We start from the raw sequence: 20,861 nt of genomic DNA on the forward strand, positions 1-20,861 counted from the left end.
CATTGTAAAGCAAGTACAGATAATGCAATGCCACCATTTTTCCTTGCAAATTGTACATTTCAAAAGAGCAATTCTGGATCCAGCACGCCAAGACCGCCCAGAGAATGTGCATTCATATCACACGCCCAATTTAAACATGCATCTGCTGAAACTCTTGATAAAGAAAATTGCAATTCTTGATCACATAATTCTTCCCATCAGCACTAACAGTACACCACGAATCTGCTGCCAAAAATAATAATAATAGAAACAGTATACCACGAATCCACAATAAAAACAACACGGAGGTGGTCTTGAGAATCCGAACCACCTCATTCCCTACTCCTGTAACAATTCCAGAATCCACCCTCTGCAGGGCTGGCATTTGCTTCCCATGCGCGAAGAACACGAGAGAATACCTTTGAATTGAAATGACATAGATGATTCAAAACGAACGAAAACGGCACGCACATAATCAGTCAAATTAAGCACTGAAATCCTCGCTAAGCCCGATGATGGATGATCTAAAAGAGGTGGAACAACGGCAAGCCGGGGTGCGGCCGGGCGTCGAAGAACCCGTGCCGGACGAGGCTCTCCCTGAACACGCGCCGCGACAGGAGCAGTCTCTCCTCTTTGCTCTCCCGCACGTCGTCGATGACGACCCGCCTCGCCGCACCGCTCCTCATGTTGTATGCCACCACGCCGTAGCCCGAGCCAAGGACGACGTCGCCCGACCCGTCCTCGGTGCCGTATACCACCGTCGGCCAATGCGCGCGCCACGGCACCTCCACGCGGTGCCGGAGCACCCACCTCATCGCATCCCCCTCCGCCGCCTCTCCGCCGGTTACGGTGTAGCCCTCAAGCGCCCACAGGTCGAAGACCATGTCGCCGTGCTCCGCCGCCATGAGCGTCGACCCGTACGCGACGAGCAGGCGGGAGTTCGTCTTCCACGCCACGGGCGGCGACGGCATCCGAGAGAACCTCTCAGCCGCTGTGTCGAACGCCACCATGGAGTCGGTGTGCCCGGCCTCCATGTGCCGCAGCCAGTGCAGGCGCCCGCCGAGCACCGCCGGCATCATGAGGTCCCCGTAGATATTCCCCGCGCGATGCGCGATCGTCGTCGCCAGCCGCCGAGGCTCGTCAGCACCGGCGGAGAGGACGCAGTAGTACGGCGCCTGCCCCGAGGACGGCGTGACGTGGCAGAGGAGCCTGTACTCGCCGGAGGGCGCGTGGCGGTAGAAGCCGGACTCCCGGAGGTCGAGTGTGGCGGGGGCGTCCTGCCCGGGCTGCTCGCCGGCGGCGGCAAATCCGGCGGTCAGGTGCGGGAGCTCGGTCCACTGCCGCGTGGCCGGGTTGCAGACGAGGTACGACGCGTACGGCCGCTGCTCGTAGCCGCGGCCATGGCCGAGAAGAAGAAGCCCGTCGCAGGAGGCGAGCAGGGGGGAGTACGGCATGGACATGTGCATGGGGTTCTTCTCCGCCACCGGGTAGCGCGCGAGCAGGCGGCGGGCGCCGGAGAAGACGGCCACTGCGTGGACGTCGAAATCCTCGCCGCTCCCACTGGCGGCCTCGCGACGGACACCGTCGTCGGGCCAGATCTCCGTCCTGGCGTACTGGAGGATCTCGAGCGGGCGGCGGCGCGCGTGCGCGGCGAGTAACTCCGGGGAGTCGGCGACGCGGCGCCAGGCCGTGCACACGGCGCGGCAGCGGAGGACCGACCCCGCCGGCAGCCGCAGCAGGATCTCGCCCACGATGCCGTCGTCGAAGTGCACGCCGTCGGCGCCGTGCATCTCGTTGGGGGCCTGCGCCATCGACAACTTGACCTCGATCAGAAAATCCACCAGGAGAATAGATTAATAAATTCACCAGTAGAATTTTTTTTGAGAATACACCAGGAGAATTTTTTTTTTAGAATACACCAGGAGATACTCATTCTGCTAAATCATGGGCTAAATCTGAATTGATTTTTTTTTTGAAGCGAAAATCTGAATTGATTTCTGCACTTAAACCAGAACAAGAACAGAGTATCTGGAGTAAAAAACTCACCTTGACCGCTGCTTGTACTTGGGCACCTCAGAAAGCAGCTTGTCGTTCACCTTCTCCTTTTGCCTGCCCTTGCTCCACTTCTGCATCCAACCAAAAATCGCAATCTCTGAGAAAACCTCTCAGATCGAAAACCACCGCAAAAAAAGAACTAAGAGAAAAGTGAGCAGATCGGAAAAAACCTCTTTTTCTGCATGCAGCCGCCTTGAGGAGCTCCTCCCTCCCCACCTTCTGTCGTCGTGCCGCTGCCACCGGATCCGTGGTCGTCGCCACCAGTCTCGAAGTTGCCGCACCTACTCCTCCTCAGGCTGCGGCGACAGCGGCCCCTACTCCGCCTCCTGCGCCATATTCATTTTCTCGCGGAAGTCAAGGCGGCACGAGGTTGACGAGGAGAGCGACTGGGAGCGGCCGGATCCGGCCTCGTAGCCAACAGATCTGATAAGATTCAACTCGTTCTTGGACCAAAAGGTGTCTCCTTTTGGTCTGAGCGAGTTCCTTGGCGCGCGACGACGGCAAGGGAAGCACGGAGGAAGAGAGAGGGGAAGGTGGAGGGGAGCGCGGCAGAGAAGAGAGGGAGAGGTGGAGGGGAGCACGATGTAGGTGACTGGAGAGGAGAGGGAGAGCCGCGGAGAAGGGAAAGTGGGGAGGAGAGGGGGGGGGGGGGGGGCTGGGCGTAAATAAGGGAGAGGAACGCGGAGCAACGTTGTGGGAAACCGATGTTTTTTTTTTCAAAAAAGCCATCGTGACAAGAATTTCGGTATCGAGGGACTACTTGCCAACTTAGTGCAAAGAAAGTCTTGTCTTTTTTAGGAAATAGTGCAAAGCATGGTTGATTTTGCATACTCTTTGTTGAATGGAATACTTTTCTACCGGGGGAGACTATTAGCTGAGTTCCGCTGAGATTGAACCTCGCCGACTCTTCCTACAGCCCCAAAAATGGAATGTGAGCTTTTTTTTTTTGCCTTTCTTACCCTGTTTTCTTTCACTCTTTTGATTTGAGCTTTTAATTTTCTAAATTTTGATTGAACTTTTCATTTTTCTAACTTTTAGTTGTAATATTTTAATTTGTAGAAACTAAAAACACTCACTAGCGTTGACTTCCCGGCAGCGTGGATCTATGGTTACTCTGACTCTCAACGCGACAACGCCGACTGTTAGAAACGAAGGGAACCGTCGAATACCAAAGCATCCTTCAAAGACCGCATCTAGGTTCTCTGAGGCGACTCTCCATTCCGATGCGATCTTCTACTAGTTTAGAAAAGGCTTGCTATACGTTATGTACCAAGGTTAGGTGCTATGAGACAGACTTTCTTGTAACGGGTGTGTTGATCCCGAGCATTGTACATTCAAAGATTTTAGGTTCTCAATATGGATGACTCATGGAACATTTCAAAACCTACGAGGTTAGTCTAATTTATGAAAGCATGATATTTTGCAGTTTCGTTACCGAATATGTAGATGAACACATAATTTTAGAAGGCCATGATTGGGTTATTATTTGTGTTCATCTCAATTGGAGCGATCTGTTGCAGTTTCTTTTATGATTCAATAAAGCTGGGTCGTTATTCTAAAATAAATTCATTTCCTCTACTATGTTGGCAAACCTCACAGATTTTATTTGGCAATATGTGACGATAAGTTACTCCCTCCTTTTCAATTTGTAATGATTATCTCAAGAATTACAATGGCCAATAAGCATCAAATTAAGGGTAGACTAGCACTAATACACTCTGCATTGCCACCTTTCCCTTTCATGTATTGGTTGATTACACGCTGAGAATTAAAATTACACATAAATTAGTGTAGATGTAACTAATTTTGCATATTCCTAAAGCAAATGGGTTTAAAAGATGAAAAATTTGGATATTTGAAGTAAACCTTGTAAACTCAAAACACTTATAATTTCTTCGAGCGGAGATTGTACACCACTATTCCTTTTTAAATATTATATCCGTCCCAAAATAAGTGACTTGATTTTGTATAGATTCTTATACAAATCCACATCACTTAATTATTTTGGGACGGAGGGAGTATAAAAGATGATTCAAAACAAATGAGAATGACACACAGATAATCAGTCAACTGAGCATTCTTATACAAATCCACGTCTTAAGCCTCATGGATCTAAGCATTGAACAATGGCAAGGCGGGGTGCGGTAGGGCATCGAAGAACGCGTGCCGGAGGAGGCTCTCCCTGAGCACGTGACGCGACGGGAGTAGGATCTCGTCGTCGATGACGACCCGCCTCGCTGCGCGGCTCCTCACGTTACACGCCACCACGCCGTCTGTCGAGCCAAGGACGATGCCGCCCGACCCGTCTCCAGCCACCACCAACGACCTCCACGCGGGCCACGGGACCTGCACGCGGTGCCGGTGCACCCACCTCGTGTTCTCCTCTAGCGCCGCCTCGCCGACGCCGGTGTAGCCCTCGAGCGCCCATAGGTTGAAGGCCAGGTCCCCTAGCTCGGCCTCCATGAGCGCAGGCGTATCCCCGTCCGCGACGAGCAGGCGGGTGTCGTGTCGAACGCCACCATGGAGTCCGTGAGCCCGGCCTCCATGTGCTGCAGCCAGTGCAGGCGCCCGCCGAGCACCGCCGGCGTCATGAGGTTGTCCAAGTATCCGGACTTTAGCTTCGGCGGGTTCGAGCCTGGCACGACGGCCATGGTCTGCTCCATTGGCGTGGCGGGCGTGCTCGCCGGCAGCCGTCTCGGCTCGATGGCGCCGGCGGAGAGGACGCAGTAGTATGGCGCCGCCTGCGCGCCGCCCCCGATCGGCGTGACATGGCAGAGGAGCCTGTACTCGCCGGACGGCGCGTGGCGGTAGAAGCCAGACTACCGGACCTCGAGGTGGGCGGGGACGATCCCAAGCGGCTGCTCGCCGGCGGCGGCGGTCAGGCGCGGGAGCTGGGTCCACTGCCGCGTGGCCGGGTTGCAGACGAGGTACGGGTCGTACGGCCTCAGGCCGGAGCCGGCGCCGCGGCCGAGGAGGAGGAGGCCGTCGCAGGAGGCGACCAGGGAGCAATAGGGCCTGGACAAGTACTCGGGGTTCTTGTCTACCACCGGGTAGCGCGCGAGCCGCCGGCGCCGATGGCTGCCGGAGCCGGGGACGACGGCCAGCGCGTCCAGGTGCACCTCGTCGCCGCGGCCGTAGAGGGCCTGGCGACGGACGCCGTCGGGCCCGACCTCGAACCTCTTGTACAGGAGGATCTCGACCGGGCGGTGGCGCGCGTGCGCCGCGAGGAACTCCGGGGAGTCGGCGAGGCGGCGCCAGGCCGTGCAGACGGCGCGGCAGCGGAGGAGCGACGCCGCCGGCAGCCGCAGCAGGATCTCGCCCACGACGCCCTCGTCGAGGTGGACCTCGCCGTCTGCGTAGTGCATCTTCTTGAGGGGCGGGGGCGTCGACATCGATCTGAAAATCCAAGGTCGAACTCGATCGAAGCAGCAGCCCTGAATAAATACTCCATGAGATCGTTCAGGAATCGGACACGGATCGCTCAGAGTCCGGTTCAGAGTCAGAAACAACGCCTGCATGTGTTTAACTGAAGACATTTTGTTGACTTGCCGTTTGTCAGACAGTAAGGGCATGTACAATGGGGTGCCGTCAGTCTTCTCTTAACGATGCCACATAAGATAAAATCTGACGTGGAAGAGAGAAAAATAAAGAAAAAGCACGAGCCTTTTCTTAATTAAGAGATGATCTCTTCACAAGATCGATAAGGTAAAGATAAGGCAAATTTTCCATCTATTAGATTTTGCCTTTTCTTAGCATTTATTTAGTTAATTTTATTCATCTAAGAATTAATTTTAAGATATAACAATAAGAGATAACTCATTGTACAACATGTTTTGTTGTCTTTTCTAATTCACATGTCACACCTAAGATAAGGCAGTCTTATCAACCATTGTGCATGTCCTAAATCACACATTATACTCCCTCCGTTCCATATCAAGTGACTTTCTGTTACATGTATCTAGACGTTTTTAGAGATAGATACATTCATATTGGAGCAAATTGAGTCAATTAATAGGATACGGAGGGAATATAACTTTGTGTGCCTTTTGTTAGTTGACACCAAAAGAGAACTATTCTTGTCGATCAAAACACTGGAAATGATGATAGACCTTGCTCCAAGTACTTTAACAGTTCAGGGGAGCACTGTAAGTTTTTTTTGTTACTAATTAACGTTAAAAGACAATTGTTCATTAAATTTTTACACGGCATCTAGTAATCAACTCAACTTCCTGTAAGGGTTATCTTTACATGTAGTTCTGAAACAATGGGGGTTCAAGGATTAGCCTGGCCTATTTTTGCCCATCATTGTCAGACTTACAACCCAGCAGCAGATCTAGTGCTTGGAAAATCAACCGAAAAACGCCAAAGCAGTCAGAAGTGGCTTCAAAGAAGAGGTAGCACCAATAGGCAGAACCCACAAAGGAGGCAACCGAAGAGGATGTGGGTGTCTTTTGTGAATAAGCCTCTGGAGTTTTAACCTGAGATTTACCATGTAAACAATCAGAGCACTGTGCATTCATATTCTAGTTTTAGTCACTGCCTGCTCAGGGGAGGGAGCGTCCCGGGCTGTGACGCCACCTAATTCACCGCTTCCATCTCGTGGGGGGTCGGGTGGAGCGAATTGGTGGTTGAGACAGGCTCCGGGACAGCAGGCCCCTGCTTCCACGATCGGTGATTGGCGACAATTTCCATCCCAGTTCCGGCCGCCACCTCGGAGATCGATCGGGCATGTGTTGGCGATGGCTTTGGGCGGGAGTTCGCTCTCGACTGGGTTGGACCAGGTCGGTCCTTCGGCTTTGGGTCGGAGTCAGGCCGGCTGTGCTGACTCGGTCAATCCTGTTTTAGGGTTTGTGGATGAGGTGGACTTCCCTACTCTAGCTTCCGAGTCTTTGACGGTTCCGTCCAATCCCCCACTTGCATCTGGAGAACCACGTTCGTACAAGGACGTGCTCCTTACTTCCCCCAAACGGCGGCAGAGATGAAATCGACCAGCGCGACGCAAGCGCATGGCTTACTTCCCCCAAATGGCGGCAGAGACGAAATCGACCAACGCGACGCAAGCACATGGCAGATCGCGCTCGCGGCAATTGGGGTGCGGAGGGAACCACGGAAGGTGCCGAGGACTTCTACAGCGGCGGATGGAGCTCGTTCGAGTTTCCGCTCCGGTGGCGCGGTGGGCAGCGCTGCACCATCTGTCCGGGGGGCTTCGGGCACTGGAGATGTTGCTCCACCTGCTCGGCAGGGTGCGGGGGGAACGGACAGTTCGCGTGCTTCAGGAGGAGCGGGGAACTCCCGTTCTGCGGCTGGTCCGTGGAAGCAGACCATCCCGTCTGCACCTTCCGCTGTCGGCGCGACGACGACCGCCTCGTCTTCTGGGGTGGTCGCTCATGGAAGCGTTTCTCCTGCTCTAGGTACGTAGTCCTCCCCATCTCCCTCTGCCCCTGATCTGCTCAAGGTTGTTCAATGCTACAAGTGCGGGGAATCTAGACATGCTTCAAAGGACTGCAAGATCCAAGTGTTGTGTTTGATTTGCGAGAAGAATACGCATGTCACTGTCAGATGTGCTTGGCCGAATCAGCCAAAGCCGGTGATGCAACCGGTTGGCTTGGGGTCACCAGATTTGGGATTCTTCACTGCACAATTCTCCAAGGCACCCAGGAAACAGGACCGCGCCTCGTCACTTGGTTTGGTCCTGGTCACGCAGGGTCGACTGTCGGCGAAGCTCCTGGAAGAGTGACTGGCTCGCCGCTTCTTGGTGGACTGGGATTGGAAGGCAATTCCTAATGGGGACAAGTTCCTAGTGCATTTCCCGACGGCAGAAATTCTGGATATGCTTGCTAGTTTTGATGATTTTCGTCTGAAAGGTACTGAAGCATACATCCGGGTTGGCAGAGCTTCATCTGATGTTGTTCCTAAAGGAAGACTGCATACTATTTGGATCAAGGTGGATGGTGTTCCCCCATCTATGAAGAACTACAGAGGTCTGTGTGAGATTGGATCTTTGATTGGGGTAGTTGATGAAATTGATATGGACATGCTTGATTCTCTGGACATAGTGCGCATCAAGGTTCATGCTAAAAGCCTGAAGATCCCCGCGATGCTTGATTTCAGTGATCCCCCTTCTTATTTGATCTGTTTTTCTCTCTTGATTCTGTGGTTTTTCCTGGTACAACGGGATCAGATGATTCTTCTGGCAAGCGACACATGGTGGACGCGACACAGACAGTCAAAGGCTCACCCAAGAAATTGAAGACTGTTAATGATACTGCTACTTCTTCTGATGCTCTGCAAGAGAAAGTGGGAGCTGACTTCCCTGCGTGGTTTTTTCCTCTTCTGGAACTGTGATGATTTCTGATGAAGACCAGTTGGACATTAGCAAGATACCTTATGACCAACTGTTTGTCTCTGAGAAAGATCAGCTGGTGGCTCTCAAACTGCAACTGGCTGAAAATGATAAGTTCTTGGACTCCCTTCCTGATGAAACAACTACTGAGGAGACCAACACTACAGTTTCTGAACTGGTGGATAAAACTACTGGGAAGGATGGTCACTCTAACAGATTCTCACCTCTGGAAGATGCTGATGAAGTGTTAGATGATGCTTTTCACAGCAGCCAGGAGAGAGTCAAACTCACCCCAGACCAAGACCCTGATTCTCAGGATTCTTTTGGTACAAAGGTGGCCAACATCCAGGGACAGTGCTCTGGTGGGGATGCTAGCAAAAAGGCCCCTGCTGGGGATGGTGTGATCAAGCTGGGGGGTCTAAGGAGGTGAGACGCAGTGAAAGATTTAAAGGGCAGGAAGACACTAATAGGACTGAGCTGGCTATGAAGAGAGCTGAATTAAAGAATAACATCTCAGGTACATCTGCTGCACTGGCGCCTACTGTTCTTAATTCTGATTCTTCTTGCTTAATCTCTATGGATAAACAGTTAGGGGTTTTAGTTAGTCAATCTGGTTAATCTTTTGATAATTTTGTTGAGGTCATTAAAAAGTTAGAACTAGCCAGAGTTAATTTATATAAAGAAGGGATGAAAGATAAGTCCTTGCAGGAACCTGGGGTTCCTGGTCTGGTTCAATTTGTTTCTGAAGAGATTGAAGATTTGCTTTCTGATAGTGAAAATGACACTTTTCCTGATTTAGATGCTTACTCTAGTAGAGGCAAGCTAACTAAATCAAGAAATAAAATTGTCAAGCTGTGCTCCCCTGTTCTCAGGGTTGAGCCAGGGGAAAAAAGGGGGAGCCTCCCAAAAAAATTAATATCTCACTGATGTCTGGGATATTCTAGAATTGCAGGGGCCTGGGGCCTCCTGAGAAACAAAGATTCATTAGAGAGATGATTGTAGAAAATGGTGTTCACTTCATTGGTCTTGAAGAGACTATGAAGCAAGAATACACTGATGCATGGTTCAGAAGCATTTCTGGACCTAAGCATTTTATCTGGCAGCAACTCTCTCCCTCAGGTAAGTTTGGTGGACTACTGTTGGGAGTTAATGCTGATGTCATGGAAGTCTTGCAGGTGGGGTGTGGTGATCATTATATCAGAATGCAGGTCTTGGATAGGAAATCTAAGTGCAAAACCAATCTGATTGTAGTGTATGGACCTGCCCAGCCTGAGAATAAGGATCATTTTTTGGCTGAGTTCTCTCAGCTCTGCTATTCCTTATCTGATCCTTCCATCATTGGTGGGGATTTCAATATCCTCAGGAAAACCAGTGATAAAAACAAGCCCTGTGTTCTTCCTAGGTGGAGCATGATTTTTAACTCTATTATTGAAAATAATGGTTTAAAAGAGTTGCCTCTTCATGGAAGATTATATACTTGGGCTAATAAGCTGGATAATCCCACTTTTGAAAAAATAGATAGAATTCTAGTAAGTACGGATTGGGACCTAACTTTCCCACTAGCCACTGTAACAGGGATGAGCAGAGATTTATCTGATCATGTACCATTGTTGCTGGCTTTTGGGACTGTTCCTCCTCATAGTGATCAGTTCATATATGAAAAATGCAGGATTGAGAGAGAGGGTTTCTTGGAAGTGGTAAAGCAAAGCTGGAATGCTCCAACTTACTGTCAGTTTGATATGGACAAATGGTAAGAAAAAGCCAGGAGAGCTAGAAGGCATCTGAAAGGATGGCACGTCAATTTAAAGGGGATTTATAAGAAAACAAAGAAGGAGCTGTTGGATAGGCCGGAGATCATGGATTTGAGAAATGAAACTGTTCCTCTTTCACTAGGGGAAAGGAAAGGGAAGAATGATATGGAAATTAACCTCAAGAAACTGCTAAGAGATGAGGAGTTGAAATGGAGGCAGAGGGCTAGGGAGCAGGATATGAAAGAAGGAGATGCTAATACTAAGTATTTTCATTTGAAGGCTAGTGGCAGGAGGAAGAAGACCATGATTACTGTTCTGCAATTTAATGGTGAGGTGATAACTGGAGATGACAATCTGTTAAAGCACATCACTGATTTCTACAAGGAACTGTTTGACCCTCCTGATATCTGCTCTTTGAGCCTTGATGGTCTCTCATACAACAGACTCTCTGAGGCAGACAGGCGGTTCCTCACATCTCCATTTACTTTGAAGGAAATCAAATCTGTTGTTTTTGGTATGAAACACAACAAGGATGCTGGACCTGATGGATTCCCTGCTGAATTCTACCAGACGTTCTGAGAAGATATCAAGCAGGATCTTAAGGATCTTTTTGATGCTTTCCATGGTGGGAAGCTCTCAATTGACAGATTAAATCATGGTATCATTACTCTCATTCCAAAAGTCCCTGATGCTGAAATAATTCAGAAGTTTCGCCTAATTTGTTTGCTAAATGTCAGTTACAAGATTCTGACTAAAGCCTTAGCTAACAGGCTGGGCCTGGTCATCAAAACAGTAATCTCTGAGACTCAGACTGCCTTTATGAAGGAAAGATACATCATGGAGGGTGTTGTCTTGTTACATGAGACTTTGCATGAAATTCAAAATAGGAAGCGGGCTAGTGTTCTTCTCAAAATTGACTTTGAGAAGGCTTATGACAAAGTGAAGTGGCATTTTCTATATCAAATGATGTAGTTGAAAGGGTTTGGAGATTTATGGTGTGACTGGGTTATGAAATCTGTCAAAGGAGAGCGTGTGGCTGTTAAGGTGAATGATAGCATATGCCCTTACTTCCCAACCTACAAAGGGGTTAGGCAAGGGGATCCACTCTCACCTCTGCTGTTCAACATTATAGCTGAAGGGCTAACCATGCTCATTCACAAAGCTCAGAATGTGGGCCTGATTAGTGGTTTGGTCCCACACCTTGTAGATGGGGGTCTGGCCATTCTTTAGTATGCAGATGACACTATCCTATTGCTTGAGGATAACCTGGATCAGGCTAGGAATCTTAAGTTCATTCTGTGCATTTTTTAGCAGATTTCTGGCTTGAAAATCAACTTTCACAACAGCTAGATCTACTGTTTGGGGAAAGCTACACTCAAGAATCAGGCTTACAGTGAGATCTTTACTTGTCATGTGGGTAGTTTCCCATTTATTTATCTGGGGATTCCCATTGACATTAAGAGATTGAGTAACTTTCAGTGGAATAAGGTGGAGGAGAAGGTGGAAAAAAGCTAGCTGGCTGGAAAGGTAACCTGCTCTCTATTGAAGGCAGGACTGTACTTATCAATTCCTATCTCTCTGGCATTCCTTTATACATGTTGTCCTTCCTGCAAGCACCTAAAGAAGTCATTAAGAGGATTGATATATCTAGGAAAAGGATGTTGTTGCAGGAACATCATGGGAAAAGGAAGTATCATTTGGTGAACTGGCCTACGGTGTGTCTATCTAAGGATTGTGGTGGATTGGGCATTCTTGATCTGACTACAATGAACATCAGTCTCCTGTGCAAATGGTTGTGGAAATTAGAGAATACAACTGGTGCATGGCAACAACTCCTATCTAGGAAATACCTTGATAAACAGGTGCTGTCATTACAGGAGACAGGACATGGTTCTCACTTCTGGCAGGGACTGATGAAGGTCAATTAGAGTTTCCAACATTATGTGGTCAGTGTAGTGGGGGATGGATCTAAAACTCTATTCTGGGAAGATAAGTGGGTGCTGGACAGATCTTTGGCTTGTATTTTTCCCAGACTGTATGGGATCACTTTCACCAAATATGTCACTCTTCAGAAGGTTAAAACTGAGGGTACAGACATCATTCAGTTCAGGAGAACACTGGTGGGTGAAACTGTGGTGCAATGGGAACAAGTTAAGTGTTTGCTTGATAGTCAACATCTCTCTGATGTTAGTGATACTATGAGATGGAGGCTGGGCACCACTGGCACCTTTTCTGTTAGATCTTTGAATCTTCAGTTAAGGTTTGGTGCTATTGTGCACTACAGGAAAATGTGGACTATGAAGATCCCCCAGAAAATCAGAATCTTCCTGTGGCTTGTCATCAAAAACATAATTCTGACCAAGGATAATCTACTTAAATGTGGATGGATCGGGGACGCCCACTGTCATTTCTGCCCTGTTGCTGAAACGGTTGATCACCTTCTCTTCGTTTGTCCCTTGGCGCACTTTGTCTGGGCAGTGGTGATGTGTGCTTTTGGCCTTTCCACAGCACCAAGCTCTGCTAATGACTTGATGGGGAATTGGATCTCATCCTTCCCTTCGTCGCAGAGACGGCTAGTGCTTAGTGACAGCACAGCGGTGATCTGGACACTGTGGAAAACTAGGAACAACGCGTGCTTTAAACACAAGTTTCCTGATGATCCTTCAGCTGTTGTATTCATGCTCTGCAACCATCTTACATCTTGGGCTCCTCTGCAGACAAAAGCAAACAGCGGAAGACTCGAGAAGGCGGCAACGATGCTTAAAGTGGTGATCTCTGAAGCTTTTGCGCGGGACTTTGGATGGGCGCCGACTACAAAACGACTGACCTGAAATGGCTTGTGTTTTGTTCAGTTCTGGAAACTTCATCTTGTTGTGAGAGCTCTCTGTTGCATGCCTGTAATGCGTTCTGCTTTTAGCTGGCGCAACTAGTGGTTTGCCGCTGAACTCTTTTTTTGTATCTTTCCTTTTTTGCGCAACTAGTGGTTTGCCGCTGAACTCTTTTTTTTGTATCTTTCCTTTTTTCCTTTCTCATTGTACTGAACTGGGCGGTTTCTTTAATGGAAATCGGTGGGCTCAGTTTTTTTAAAAAAAGTCACTGCATACGTTCTCATGCTTCCTTGCAAATTGTACATTTGTAAAGAGCAGGTCCAGAGAATGCAATGCTCCCATGTTTCCTTGCAAATTGTACATTGAAAAGAGCAAGTCCGGAAAATGCAACTCGAAGGGCCTGTGGCCGAACTTTATTAAGAGAAGAAAGGACAAGTACAAGAGCCGGTTACAAGGTATCAGGCTTAAGAAAACAACCTTCAGAAACAACAGACCTGAAGAAAGAAAACAATCTACAGAAGCTACAGACCACTGCTAGCAGCACTAAGACATTATTACAGGAGGCCTGAACTCAAAAAGTAATACAGCCAACGGTTCTCCAAGTCTGAAGGTCCTCTAAAATAAGCTCAAATACATGATCTGCTGGCCATAATTCCTGCTGAAAAATACGAGCATTACGATTCTTTCCATATCCTCCAGTGAATCAGAATGGTGACAAAATGCAACGCTACCATGTTCCGTCAGTGTAACTTCAATTCAAAAGAAAAATGCAGTTCTGAATCCTCATGCAGTCATATCACACGTCCAATTCAAACATGCACCGGCTGAAACTCTTGACAAAACAAAATGCAATTCTTGGTCACACAGTTCTTCCATCAGTACCGACAACAGTATACCACGAATCCACAATAAAGACAGCACGGTGGTCTACTCTTGAGAAGCTGGACCACCTCTCATTCCCAACTCGTGCAACACTTCCAGACTCCATCTTCTGCATGTCTGGCTTTTGGTTCTTCGGTAATACTTATGCTTAGATTGTACAAATAAGCTGAATCAAATCATGCAATAATGGCAAATGCATGGGTTAGTACCTTGGTAACAATCATGGACTGTGTTCAGTGGCCAATGCTGCAGCAAATTTCCTGCCAGCGACAAGACTAAATTATTTCTGTGACTAAAAGGGAGTTGAAGAGAGCATATCATAGCAAGCTGTGTCGCTGGCTGCTGTCTCCGATCATCTCGGCCTGTCTGGCGCAAGTACCCACAAATGTCCAGCATCATAAGGCTGACAAAAGCCGCTGAGCAACATCAAAATGGAACCATATCCAAAGCCCAAGCACACGACAGATAAAGTTTCAGACTTGCAAATAACAGATGAGAGTTCCAGACTTGCAAATAAACAGATGAGAGTTTCAGACTTGCAAATAACAGATGAGATTTCAGGTTTCAGCAGCATCAGTTTTGTCATTCTGACTTGTTTCTCTTGATAAGAGTGACATCCTGAGATACAGGTAAACCACCAGTCCCGCCCTCGCCGCCGCAGGCCGAGCTCCTCTCCCATGGCGCCAGGCCATTCCCATGTCGATCCTTGTCGGTGGAATCCTGTTAAGCCCGATCGTTCTAAGCATTGAACAATGGCAAGCCGGGGTGCGGCCTTGCACCGAAGAACCCATGCCGGACGAGGCTCTCCTTGAGCACGCTCCGCGACAAGAGAAGCTTCTCGTCGTCGCTCCTCTCCGACACATCCTCCTCCTCGTCATCGATGACAACCCGTCTCGCCGCGCCGCTCCTCACGTTGTATGCCACCACGCCGTAGCTCGAGCCCAGGACGACGTCGCCCGATCCGTCTCCGACGTCAGATACCACCGACGGCCTCTCCGCGCGCCACGACACCTCCACGCGGTGCCGGAGCACCCAACTAGTCATCTCATCGCTGCCGCCGGTGTAGCCCTCGAGCGCCCACAGGTTGAACGCTAGGTCACCGAGCTCGGCCGCCATGAGCGTGTCCCTGTCCGCGATGAGCAGGCGGGAGTGCCCCTTGCACGCCACGGGCGGTGGCGGCATTCGGCAGAAAGTCTCTGCCTCGGTGTCGAACGCCACCATGGACTCCGTGAGCCCGGCTTCCATGTGCTGCAGCCAGTGCAGGCGCCCGCCGAGCGCCGCGGGCGTCATGAGGTTCTCGAAGTTCCAGAACTGCAGCTTCGGTGGGTCGGAGCCTGGCACGATGGCCATGGTCTGCTCTATGCGTGTGGCGTGCATCAGCCGCCGTGGCTCTCCGGCGCCGGCGGAGAGGACGCAGTAGTACGGCGCCTGCGCGCCGCCGTCCGGCGTGACGTGGCAGAGGAGCCTGTACTCCCCGGACGGCGCGTGGTGGTAGAACCCGGACTCCCGGAACTCGAGACGGGCGGGGCCATGCCCGGGCCGCTTGCCGGCAGCGGCAAATTCGGCGGTGACGCGCGGGAGCTGGGTCCACTGCCGCGTGGCCGGGTTGCAGACGAGGTAGGACGCGTACGGCTGGAACTCGTTGCCGCGGCCATGGCCAAGTAGAAGAAGCCCGTCGCAGGAAGCGAGCAGACAACAGCAGGGCCTGGGCCCGCAGCGGTGGGGCATCGCCGGGATGCTCGCGAGCCGCCGGCGCCGGTCGCGGTCACCGGATCCGGAGACGACGGCCAGCGCGTCGAGGCCCAGATCCTCCTCGCCGCAGCCGTGGACGGGCCTGGTGTACAGGAGCACCTCGATGGGGCGGCGGAGCGCGTGCGCGGCGAGGAACTCCGGGGAGTCGGCGACGCGGCGCCAGGCCGTGCTGACGGCGCGGCAGCGCAGGACGGACCTTGCCGGAAGCCGCAGCAGGATCTCGCCCACCATGCCCTCGTCCAGGTGAACCTGGCTCCCGCCCTCGCCCTCGCCGTCGGCGGCGCGCATCTTCTTGAGGGGCGGCGGCTCCCCCGTTGGCATGGATCCAGAAATCCCGAGGTCAGAGCCGGAGCCCTGAATTCGAGGTCATTCAGGAGTTAGAATGTGAGATCCGGATGGTTCTTCTCTTCAGACAAGACGGCTATGACAGAGACCGCCGAGCCGAACTTTTTTTTTTTTTTTGAGAGCAACCGAACCGAACTGATAACTCCTTTGCTTTGCGCTTGCATCATCGGCTTGAGGGTGGGCCGTGATAAGACTAACGGGCTGATTTTCCCAGGCCCCGTAAGAACGGCCCGTGACGGGCCCAGCCCAGCAGCCAGGTGGGCCTTGCTAAACCTCTCGCTCTCTCGCTCCGGCACGATATAAGCCGAGCCCTAAAACCCTCGCCGCCTTCTCTTCTTCTCCCCCTCCTCACGCGGCGGCTCCTTTTCTTCCCCTCCGCGCTGTCCTCCTCCTCTCGCCGCCGCCAGCCGCCGAAACAGGTAAGGAAAACCCCTGCCGCCGCCGCCGCCTCGGCGTCTCCACGGCCCGGCCTTGTCGCGGCTTTCGTGGTTTCTCGGCGGCTTGGTTGGTGGTGCTGACGGCTGACTCGTGCGTGGCTTTGGGGTTTTGGTGTAGGTGGGGAGGAGATGTTGGTGCTGTTCGAGACGCCCGCGGGGTTCGCCCTCTTCAAGGTGCTGGACGAGGGGAAGCTCAGCAAAGTCGAGGTGACTGCCTCTGCACTTTCCACGTCTCTCGTTTCTCTACCTGTGGTTGCGAGATTAAGGTGTTCATTCTGGTTTGATGGTTTATTAACGGTTTGCTGTGCGTTTTTGTTTTGTTTTGCAGGACCTGTGGAAGGATTTTGCCTCGTCGGACAAGGCGAGAAAGGTGGGATGATTCGAGGCTCTGTCAGTCGGATGTTTAGTTTTACTAGCCTCGTTGGTGATTGTGCTGTTAACAGTTAACTTCGAGAGGAATGCAAACACTTGTAGTAGTCTTGTGGTAGCTGCTTTGGTTTAGTCCTTGGTACATAGGCTGTGGCCATTTTTTGTGTTTCAAATCTTGACTGGCCGAATTCATTATCACATAATTTGTGTAGGCTTCAGTATTACTTGGCAGCTTAGTGCAAAGCTTAGTTTATCCTTTCTACTGTGTTTTTGCACACACACACACTTTTGACTGGGCAATGGGGCTTTATTTGCTGAGATTGTTGAGCACTGTCTATAAGGTTCTCTACTCTGTAATGAATCGATATTGAGTATCATTAATCAAATAGTCACTTGCTGCAATGGATTTTATCTCAGGTGGTTGAGCTGAAGGCTTTCAACAAGTTTGAGAATACCTCTGATGCTCTCTCAGCAGCTACTTTGCTAATTGATAGCAAGCCTAGCAAGGGTCTGCGTAAGTTCCTGCAGAAGCACTGCGATGGCGAAACGTTGGCTGTTGCTGACTCAAAACTTGGGAATGCTATCAAAGAAAAGCTGGTGGGTTAGGTTTATCAGTTGTTTCCTTCGCATGAAACGATCAAAATCAGTGTATTGCTGACAACTATGATGTCGTGACTTTGCAGAAAATTGATTGCCGTCATGATTCTGCTGTGATGGAACTGATGAGAGGGTTGAGAAGTCAGCTCACTGAACTTATGTCTGGACTGGCAGAACATGATCTAGGTCCAATGAGCCTAGGATTGTCCCACAGTTTGTCTAGGTATAAGCTGAAGTTCAGCCCTGAAAAGGTGAGCATACAATACTATGGTGAAGCTTACTCAGGCCATTGTTGTGCTTCTGTACTGAATGTTACAAACTGCTCTTTGTTATTGTCTAGCATGTGTTCTGGTTATGCTTTTCTTCTGGTTTCTTTTCTTTATTTTCTCCCTGTGTACAAGTGAAACTACCAATGTTTTTCTGAATGCCCTCCTATCTGTAGGTTGACACTATGATCATTCAGGCCATTGGCTTGCTGGATGATCTTGACAAGGAGCTTAATACTTATGCCATGAGGGTCCGTGAATGGTATGGTTGGCACTTTCCAGAGCTCACCAAAATTGTTGCAGATAATATTCATTACGCGAAAGCTGTGAAGATGATGGGCAATCGTGTTAATGCAGTTAACCTTGATTTCTCTGAGGTCAGTTGTGTTCACGTGTCCAAAGTTGTGTTTTCATGTACTAAAAGGTTGGTATTTAAGCGATACCTTTTGATTATTTTAGATACTACCTGAAGAAGTTGAAGCGGAGCTAAAGGAGGCAGCTGTAATTTCCATGGGTACAGAAGTTAATGATCTCGACCTACTAAACATTAGGGAGCTGTGTGATCAAGTTCTGGCTCTTTCTGAGTACAGAGCCCAGCTCTATGACTATCTAAAAAGTAGGATGAATACCATTGCTCCCAATTTGACTGCACTTGTTGGTGAACTTGTTGGCGCTCGCCTTATTGCACATGGTGGTAGTTTGATGAATTTGGCGAAGCAGCCTGGCAGCACAATTCAGATACTGGGGGCTGAGAAGGTTAGTTAGAATACAGCATGCTTCTGTCAATTTTGAAACCAGTTTCCCTTCTTCAGTGGCCAAACTTCTATGTTATTTACTGTCATGCTTTTGTTTTACTGCAATTGAACTTGAGCTTTACCGAAACATTTATTTGTTTGCAGGCCTTATTCAGAGCTCTGAAGACAAAGCATGCTACACCAAAGTACGGTCTCATCTATCATGCATCATTAATAGGACAGGCGGCTCCAAAGCACAAGGGGAAGATCTCTCGTTCACTTGCTGCAAAGACTGCACTTGCCATACGATATGATGCCCTTGCTGATGGTGATGATAACTCCATGGGTCTTGAAAGCAGGATCAAGGTACTTGTTACTGTGGCCTCGAAGCTTTTTTTTTACTGCTTATTACATGAGATATGATTCACATAGGAGAATGTTTGAACAGCTTGAAACACGCCTTCGAGTCCTTGAGGGTAAAGAACTTGGGAGGTCTGCGGGTTCTGCAAAAGGAAAGCCCAAGATAGAAGCATATGAAAAGGACAGGAAGGGTGCTGGAGCTTTAATAACACCTGCTAAAGTAAGTTGTTTCATGACCTGCTCATCTGTTTAAGTGAAGACATTTTGTTGACCTTGTCATTTGTCAGACAGTTAATCACACATTTCATTAAAAGTAAAATTTCAAGCCGTTTTTGCTCCAAGTAATTTTACAGTTTAGGATAATTCTGTTTTGTCGCATGTCATCTGTTGAGCAACTTCTTTTGTAATGATTATCTTTCCCTATAGTTCTGGAACAATTGTGTTAGCCTCATCTAATTTTGTTTGTCATTATCAGACTTACAACCCAGCATCAGATCTTGTGCTCGGAAAATCCACCGAAGAAACACCAAAGAAGTCAGAAGTCGCTTCAAAGAAGAGGAAGCACGAAGAAGCAGAACCCACAAAGGAGGCAACTGAAGCGGATGGCGAGCAGGAGAAAGAGAAATCCAAGAAAAAGAAGAAGAAATCCAAGGACAGTGAGGAGTCACCAGCTGCTGATGCGGATGGCGGTGAGAAGAAAAAGAAAAAGAAGAACAAGGAAAGTGAGGAAGCCCCTTTAGCTGATGCAGATGGCGAGAAGAAGAAAAAGAAGAAGAAATCGGACGCCCAGGATGTTCCTATGGAAACCGACGAGTCCAGCAAGAAGGAGAAAAAGAAGAAGAAGAAGCATGCTGACGAGTGAGCTGGCAGTGCCGAAAGAATGGCTCAAATTTGTGGTGTAATGATGTACTATCATCTGAAAGTTTTGAGTAGCGACGATTCGAGACTCCATATGCCTGTAGAATGGAATTTCGCGTTAGGATTAGTGGCAGTGAATCTACATTTTCATACTTGGAAGTCCTCAGTTGTCACGGGTAACAAGTACAATGCTGAATCTTATGTTCCTCTCATCTATATCACCTGCTATGGTTCCACCTGTGAAGTAGTATGTGTCAGTAATTACAATCTGTTATGTTCTTGATCGCCAGTTATCTAGTTGTCATCCAATTCAGTAAATTCAGCTCTTGATGTACAGCGGGTTGATCACTACACCACGGTTTGTGGATATAACACGCGCTCAGGGCGTAGACAAAACATTACTCTGTCAATATATATTATGTAACATGAAATTGGTTAAATTAAATTTGTTCAAAAAATGCTGACTAGCAGTTGTGGTTTAAACTTAATACGTCCTGTATCAGCAGTTCAGCACAGCAACGAGTCTTTGGTTGGTTACTAAAATGCTTTTAGTGTGTGCTGATAGTCAAATGTTACAGCAACCTGCTGCTCTTTATATTATTACAAGATCAGCATCTGCAACAAGAGATTGACCTAAGCCAATGTAAAAATATTCCACTGGATCTTGCGGAGTAAAAAAGGGCATCACATCATGGGTCTAACAGGTAATCTAAACACATATAAACTCCCATGTCACAATCTGGGCAGTTGCAGCTAACTAATCCATGATGCAACCATACAACTAACCTGGGCACATCAGTAGAGTCTATAGTGTAGTGTAGCTGAATCTGTCCATGCACCAGCTTCCAAACAAGAAACCTTCTCCATTGGAGTAGCAGTTGGGGGACTGGATTAATTTCATCTTTCTCCCATGAAGAGTCAACTTAAGAGAAGATCAAAATCAAATGAAATTAGTACAGTACTGTACAGAGGAAACGGTGAACATCCGCGTCCGTGTGGGCCCGCCATGTCAGTGGCCTTTGAAAGATTGGTATGGTCGACAGGGGGGTAAATAGGCGACAAACAAATTTTACTTTTTAATTTTCTTTTCTTAATAGATACAAACACTTAATCTTAGAGTTCACTAAATTTTCTAAAAAGAATGCAACCCTAGTAAGAAATGTAATAGCCGAAGCAAAGTACAGTCAATGAAGTAAAATAAGTAAGTAAAGGGACAAGTATGATACCACACGGGAAGACGGAGATTTCACCGAAGTTCCACCTATTGAGATCGGTGTACGTCTCCGTTTGGAGAAGTGCTCTACC

At 49.0% G+C, this 20,861-nt stretch overlaps 4 protein-coding genes across 5 annotated transcripts; 1 reads left to right on the plus strand and 3 right to left on the minus strand.

The window, feature by feature from the left end:
* Window positions 1-202: 202 nt before the first annotated feature.
* Window positions 203-2,091, minus strand: LOC112270072. 2 transcript variants are annotated; one of them, XM_024457734.1, is made up of 2 exons: window positions 2,026-2,091; window positions 203-1,781 (listed from the first exon to the last, which is right to left on the minus strand). In XM_024457734.1, exon 2 carries the CDS (start codon window positions 1,767-1,769, stop codon window positions 504-506), a length of 1,266 nt encoding a protein of 421 aa, XP_024313502.1. In that variant the 5' UTR covers window positions 1,770-1,781; window positions 2,026-2,091; the 3' UTR covers window positions 203-503. The 2 variants fall into 2 exon arrangements, with proteins under 2 accessions (XP_024313502.1, XP_024313501.1); XM_024457733.1 differs by having other exon boundaries at window positions 203-2,083.
* Window positions 2,092-4,853: 2,762 nt separating this feature from the next.
* On the minus strand, window positions 4,854-5,426 carry LOC104582016. The gene has a single exon (XM_010231270.1). The coding sequence runs from the start codon at window positions 5,424-5,426 to the stop codon at window positions 4,854-4,856; it is 573 nt and encodes a 190-aa protein (XP_010229572.1).
* A 7,915-nt stretch (window positions 5,427-13,341) lies between these two features.
* Window positions 13,342-16,035, minus strand: LOC104583530. Its single transcript, XM_010235957.3, has one exon. The coding sequence runs from the start codon at window positions 15,909-15,911 to the stop codon at window positions 14,577-14,579; it is 1,335 nt and encodes a 444-aa protein (XP_010234259.1). The 5' UTR covers window positions 15,912-16,035; the 3' UTR covers window positions 13,342-14,576.
* Window positions 16,036-16,222: 187 nt separating this feature from the next.
* LOC100841812 (probable nucleolar protein 5-2) lies at window positions 16,223-19,841 on the plus strand. The gene is made up of 10 exons (XM_003562441.4): window positions 16,223-16,354; window positions 16,491-16,579; window positions 16,701-16,742; window positions 17,159-17,338; window positions 17,425-17,589; window positions 17,781-17,981; window positions 18,064-18,360; window positions 18,504-18,704; window positions 18,787-18,918; window positions 19,174-19,841. Exons 2-10 carry the CDS (start codon window positions 16,502-16,504, stop codon window positions 19,558-19,560), a joined length of 1,683 nt encoding a protein of 560 aa, XP_003562489.1. The 5' UTR covers window positions 16,223-16,354; window positions 16,491-16,501; the 3' UTR covers window positions 19,561-19,841.
* Window positions 19,842-20,861: the final 1,020 nt, after the last annotated feature.

Source organism: Brachypodium distachyon, chromosome 1, assembly GCF_000005505.3.
Source record: "Brachypodium distachyon strain Bd21 chromosome 1, Brachypodium_distachyon_v3.0, whole genome shotgun sequence".
Lineage (NCBI taxonomy): Eukaryota > Viridiplantae > Streptophyta > Magnoliopsida > Poales > Poaceae > Brachypodium > Brachypodium distachyon.